General features: G+C 67.6%; 1 protein-coding gene across 1 annotated transcript in view; it reads right to left on the bottom strand.

The window, feature by feature from the left end:
* Positions 1–5,274, bottom strand: part of FER1L5 (fer-1 like family member 5) — a 31,336-nt gene extending 26,062 nt beyond the window's left edge. Inside the window, exons 1-16 of the mRNA XM_068174360.1 lie at positions 5,115–5,274; positions 4,936–4,991; positions 4,767–4,858; positions 4,579–4,687; positions 4,375–4,506; positions 4,170–4,298; positions 4,032–4,094; positions 2,944–2,994; positions 2,731–2,761; positions 2,262–2,377; positions 2,059–2,187; positions 981–1,055; positions 805–873; positions 668–711; positions 460–536; positions 307–383 (exon numbers count right to left, since the gene is read on the bottom strand). Coding sequence (XP_068030461.1) covers positions 307–383; positions 460–536; positions 668–711; positions 805–873; positions 981–1,055; positions 2,059–2,187; positions 2,262–2,377; positions 2,731–2,761; positions 2,944–2,994; positions 4,032–4,094; positions 4,170–4,298; positions 4,375–4,506; positions 4,579–4,687; positions 4,767–4,858; positions 4,936–4,991; positions 5,115–5,199 — 1,335 coding nt within the window. The 5' untranslated portion in view covers positions 5,200–5,274. The remainder of the gene's footprint in view (positions 1–306; positions 384–459; positions 537–667; positions 712–804; positions 874–980; positions 1,056–2,058; positions 2,188–2,261; positions 2,378–2,730; positions 2,762–2,943; positions 2,995–4,031; positions 4,095–4,169; positions 4,299–4,374; positions 4,507–4,578; positions 4,688–4,766; positions 4,859–4,935; positions 4,992–5,114) is intronic.
* Positions 5,275–6,203: the final 929 nt, after the last annotated feature.

Consider the following 6,203-nt stretch of genomic DNA (forward strand, 5'->3'; position numbering starts at 1 on the left):
TCCGTTTCCCATCCCATTTACGCCCCATTCTCCATTTCCCCCATCCCACTTCACCCCAAAAGTCCCACTGGCCTTGAAAACACCCCAAATTCCCTTTCCCATTCCCCAAAGCGCCACTGACAAGCCCCAGAATCCCATTCCCACCTCCAAACCCCCAATTTCCTCCTCCATTGCCCCGTTCCCACCCCAAACATCCCACGGCCCTCAAAAATCCTTCCTTTGCCCCAGTAGCTCACGATTTTCCCCACAGATGCGCCATTCCCTCCCAAAAAAAACCCCGTTTTCCCCCCAAACCCCGCTCCGTACCCTGGCAGCGTCCGGCCGGGGGCCATAGAAGGGCAGGAAGCTGGGCCCGAAGCAGGGGAAGAACCCGGGGGTCCCCTCTGGGGGGCAGAGAAAAGGGGGTTCGGGGTGGGGTATGGCTAATGGGGACCCCAAAAAGGGACAGCTTCCGCTCACCCTCGAGCTCGTCGGGGTCCCGGGAAATTTGGGACAGCCTCAGGGTGGCCCTGCCCATGGCTTTGCTCCGGCACGACCTGGCGGGGGCACGGTCAGGGGTACTCCGAACGCGGGGGGTCCCCAAACCCATGGGGTGCCCCCCAAAACCCGAGGGATGTCCCCCAAACCTGGGGATATCCCCCAAACCCGCGGGGTGTCCCCCGCTCACCCGCGCAGGATTTCCAGCAGGATCTCGTCACAGATGGGGGGCAGCTGCGGGGACAGAACAGCGCCGAGTGTGGCTGTGGAAATGGGGGCGTCCCCCTTTTTGGGGTGCCCCTGTTTGGGGCCGGGGGCGTTCCTCACCCGCAGAGGGAAGAACAAAACCTCGTTCCACTCGGGGCTGGCATCGGCGGGCACCCCGCGGGTACAGAGCTGCGGTGGGGACGGCCGTGAGCCCCCAGAAGGATCGGGCACCCCCAGGGCTCCCGGGCACCCCAAATTCCCCGCCCGGCACCCCAAATTCCCCTCCTGGTGCTCACCGTCCTGCCCGCAAAGCTGACCCGCACCGACACCTTCAGCGAGCCCGCGGTGCCGCCCAGGCACGGCCGCGCCGGCTCCTCTGCGCGGGGATGGCGAGCAGCGAGATTTTGGGGGGTCCCCAAATCCATCCCCACCCCAAATCCCCCCGGTTCCCACTCTGCAGCGAGCAGGGGGTCCCCAAGTCCACCCCTCATCCCAAATTCCAGGTGTCGTCATCCTGTGGTGAGCAGGATGGTCCCCAAATCCCCCCTTCACCCCAAATTCTCCCATGCCCGCCTTGTGATGAGAAGGGGGAGCCCCCAAAGCCACCCCCACCCCAAATTCCCGGTGTCCCCACCGTGCAGCAAGCAGGGGGTCCCCAAATCCACCCTTCATCCTAATTCCCGGTGTCCCCACCCCAATCCCCGGTGTCCCCACCCCAATCCCCGGTGTCCCCACCCCAATCTCCAGTGTCCCCACGCCAATTCCCAATGTCCCCACCCCTATTCCCGATGTCCCCACCCCAATCCGCGGTGTCCCCACCCCAATTCCCAATGTCCCCACCCCAATTCCCGATGTCCCCACGCCAATCCCCGGTGTCCCCACCCCAATTCCCGGTGTCCCCACACCAATTTCTCGTGTCCCCACCCCAATCCCCGATGTCCCCACGCCAATTCCCGTTGTCCCCACGCCAATCCCCGGTGTCCCCACGCCAATTCCCGATGTCCCCACGCCAATCCCCGGTGTCCCCACACCACACCCGCGGTGTCCCCACCCCAATCCCCGGTGTCCCCACACCACACCCGCGGTGTCCCCACGCCAATCCCCGATGTCCCCACGCCAATCCCCGGTGTCCCCACCCCAATCCCCAGTGTCCCCACGCCAATTCCCGATGTCCCCACGCCAATCCCCGGTGTCCCCACCCCAATCCCCAGTGTCCCCACGCCAATTCCCGATGTCCCCACGCCAATCCCCGGTGTCCCCACACCACACCCGCGGTGTCCCCACGCCAATTCCCGGTGTCCCCACCCCAATCCCCGGTGTCCCCACCCCAATTCCCGGTGTCCCCACGTCACACCCGTGGTGTCCCCACGCCACACCCGCGGTGTCCCCACCCCGCGGCAGGTCCTCGGCGCGGAACACGCGGATGTGCAGCGTGGTGGCGCAGGGCGGTGGCCGCAGCAGGTTGGCCTCCACGTCCTCGTCCCCCGCCGGCATCTCCTGCTCCTGGAGGGGGGAGGTGACAGCCTGGGGACCCCCGAGGATGGATTTTGGGGTGCGGAGGAGGGCGGGGCGCTCACCTGGGCGCGCTCGCCGGCGCGGCGCACCGCGAGGCTGACCTGCAGCAAACCCTGCGAGCGGCCGTCGCGGTGCCGCGGGTGCTGCAGGCTCAGCCACTTCCCGCTCAGGCTGCGCCCTGCCCGGCCGGGGACACCGCGGTCACCTCCTCGGTGGCACCGGAGCCACGCCGGTGGCACCGCAGGGCCCGCCTAAAAGCTTCTCAAAACGCACGTTGTTCCCCCAAAATGAGGCTTCGCCCCTGGCCAGTGCTGGCGTGAAACGTCGCCCAAAATGTGTCACCCCAGTGCCACCCCTGTGTCACCCCAGTGTCACCCTGGTGGCACTGCAGGGCCTGCCTAAAACACCCCCAAAACGCACGGTGTTCCCCCAAAATGAGGCTTCGCCCCTGGCCACTGCTGGCGTGAAACGTCGCCCAAAATGTGGCACCCCAAAATGTGGCACCCAGTGCCACCCCAACCCCGTCGTTACCTGGGGCAGAGTAGACGGTGCCAACGTCAAGCTGTGGGAACGGCAAAGGGGGTGAGAGGGCTCTGACACCCCATTCCCAAAATCCCACTCCTGACACCCCATTCCCAATTCCCCAGTCCCCAAATCCCATTCCTGATCCCCCATTCCCAAACCCCCATTCCCAAACCCCAATCCCCCATTCCCAAACCCCAATCCCAATCCCCCACTCCTCACCTCGAAGATGCCGATGACGGCTTTGGTGCAGATGTTTGGTGAACGGAGCACCTGGGACAGAGAAGGGGACACAGCTGTCCCTGTGTCCCTGCCCCCGTGTCCCTGTCCCTACCCCTGTGTCCCTGTGTCCTTGTCCCTGTGTCCCTGTGTCCCTGTATCCGTGCCCGTGTCCCTGTCCCTGTGTCCCTGTCCCTGTCCCTGTGTCCTTGTCCCCGTGTCCCTACCCCTGTGTCCCTGTGTTCCTGTGTCCTTGTCCCCATGTCCCTGTCTCTGTGTCCCTGTCCCTGTCCCTGTGTCCCTGTCCCTGTGTCCCTGTGTCCTTGTCCCCATGTCCCTGTCCCTGTGTCCCTGTGTCCCTGTGTCCCTGTATCCGTGCCCATGTCCCTGTTCCTGTGTCCCTGTCCCTATGTCCCTGTGTCCTTGTCCTTGTGTCCTTGTCCCTGTGTCCCTACCCCTGTGTCCCTGTGTCCTTGTACCTGTGTCCCTGTCCCTGTGTCCTTGTGTCCTTGTCCCTGTGTCCCTACCCCTGTGTCCCTGTGTCCCTGTGTCCCTACCCCTGTGTCCCTGTGTCCCTGTGTCCCTGTGTCCTTGGCCCTGTGTCCCTGTGTCCCTGTGTCCTTGTACCTGTGTCCCTGTCCCTATGTCCCTCTCTCTGTCCCTGTGTCCCTGTCCCTGTGTCCCTGTCCCTGTGTCCTTGTCTCTGTGTCCCTGTGTCCTTGTCTCTGTGTCCCTGTGTCCCTGTCTCTATGTCCCTGTATCCGTGCCCGTGTCCCTGTCCCTGTGTCCCTGTCCCTGTGTCCCTGTGTCCTTGTCCCTGTGTCCCTACCCCTGTGTCCCTGTGTCCCTGTCCCTATGTCCCCGTCCCTGTGTCCCTGTCTCTGTCCCCGTCCCTGTGTCCCTGTCCCTGTGTCCCTGCCCCTGTGTCCCTCTCTCTGTCCCTGTGTCCCTGTGTCCCTGTATCCGTGCCTGTGTCCCTGTCCCTATGTCCCTACCCCTGTGTCCCATGTCCCTGTCCCTGTGTCCCTGTCCCTGTGTCCCTACCCCTGTGTCCCTGTCCCTGTCCCCCCGGTGCCACCGCTCCATCCCACCTGGATCTGGATGGGCTGTGCCACCAGCTGCTCCGGCGTCAGGCGGAAATTCTGGCAAAACACCTAAACACCAGAGAAGGGACAGTGAGGGCGGGCTGAGGGACAGCGGCCGCGCCCGTGTCCCCTCCGCGGTGTCACCTCGTTGAAGTAGGGGTTGCTCCCGCTGCGGCTGCGGCTGCGGAAGCTCTGCTTCCCGATCTGCACCCTCACCACGGGTTTGATGTCGTTGCCCCGCAGCTGGCGGCCCTTGATGACCCTCACCCGGACCTGCGGGGTGGCACTGACGCGGTGGCCGCGAGGGGATGGCACGCCCCGGGTGCCACCGCGCCCGCGGGTGCCCTACCTGGAAATCCTCTTTCCTCTCCGCAGGTGCCACCGCCGGCGGCTCCAGGGCCACCTGGCCGTGCGCGGGGGTCACAGGGACGTCCCTGGCCGCGTCGTGCGGGTCGTGGTAGCAGCGGAGGGTGACGGTGCACTGCAAAGGGACAGTGACACGGGGACAGTGCCACCCCGGGGTGCTGTGGGGTGCTGTGGGGCTGGGGCTCACCCCTGTCGGCCGCTCCCGGTGGTCCAGCAGCGGGACGTCCCTGACGGCCATCGGCAGGCTGGGGTTGGCCACCAACTCGTCCAAGGACACCGTGGTGGCACCCAGGTCCCTGTGGGAGCAGGGGACACGGTGAGGGTGGCCGTGGAGAGGGGGTGGCCGCAGGGTGTCCGCCCAGGCCTGGCACTCACCCCTGGGGCAGCGGGCAGTCCCCGCGCCGCAGGCGCAGGCCCAGCGTGTCCATGGCACTCAGGGGACACGTGTCCAGCGGCCACACCAGCTCCTGAGGGGCGTGACACGGCTCAGGGGGGTGACCCGATGTCCCTGTGCCACCACGGGTCACCCCCGGGGCCACCTCACCTCATTCCAGGTGAGGCTGCGCTCCTGGGGCATCACCTGGGTTCTCCTGGGGACACCTGTGTGAGACAGGAGGCGCGGTGGCACCTCAGGATGGGGACACTGGGGACTGGCCACGGGCACGGGCAGCGAGCGTGCCATGGGGTGTCCCAGACCCCGCGGTGTCCCCGACCCCGCGGTACCTCGGAAGCGGACGGACAGCAGGACCCCGGGACCGAAGCCGGTGGCCCCGGGAATGTGGACGGCGACCACGTGGCACCGCAGCATGGCCCCGGAGCGCTGGCAGCGGGGACGGAGCCGTCACCAGGGCGTGCCACCAACGGGCCACCCCCGAGGTGCTGCCATCGGGGCTGGCTGCAGGTTTGTCGCCAAGGGGGGGTGCCACCAGTGTGCCACCCCCGAGGATCGGGCACCGGCGGCGGGTTTGTCACCGAGGGGCGGCCACCACAGTGCCAGCCCCAGGTGCCAGCAGCCCTCTGGCGAGCGGCAGGGCGGTTGGCTCGCCGTGTCCCAGCGCCACCGGCGGGCGGCGGCGCGGGGACCGCCGCGCGGGCGGCTCTGGCCGGTAACTGCCTCCGCGCGCCCCCGCGGGAGCGCGCCGTGTCCTGGGCGGGGCTCGGTGGGCCTGGAGCGTCCCTTCCCACGGGGACATCCCGGGGACATTCCCCGGTCCCCGCGGGTCGCTGCTCCCCGCGGGGACAATCCCGGGGACATTCCCGGGTCGCTCCCCACGGGGACAATCCCGGGGACATTCCCCGCTCCCCGCGGGTGTCGCTCCCCACGGGGACATTCCCCGGTCCCCGCGGGTCGCTCCCCACGGGGACAATCCCGGGGACATTCCCCGGTCCCCGCGGGTCGCTCCCCACGGGGACAATCCCGGGGACATTCCCCGCTCCCCGCGGGCCGCTGCCCACGGGGACATCCCGGGGATATTCCCGGGTCGCTCCCCACAGGGACAATCCCGGGGTCATTCCCCGGTCCCCGCGGGTGTCGCTCCCCACGGGGACAATCCCGGGGACATTCCCCGCTCCCCGCGGGTCGCCGCTCCCCACGGGGACAATCCCGGGGACATTCCCCGGTCCCCGCGGGCCGCTCCCCACGGGGACATTACCCGGTCCCCGCGGGTCGCTGCTCCCCGCGGGTGTCGCTCCCCACGGGGACAATCCCGGGGACATTCCCCGCTCCCCGCGGGTCGCTGCTCCCCACGGGGACAATCCCGGGGACATTCCCCGGTCCCCGCGGGTGTCGCTCCCCACGGGGACATTTCCCGG

The sequence above is a fragment of the Anomalospiza imberbis genome, chromosome 28 (assembly GCF_031753505.1).
Source record: "Anomalospiza imberbis isolate Cuckoo-Finch-1a 21T00152 chromosome 28, ASM3175350v1, whole genome shotgun sequence".
NCBI classification, from domain to species: Eukaryota; Metazoa; Chordata; class Aves; order Passeriformes; family Viduidae; genus Anomalospiza; species Anomalospiza imberbis.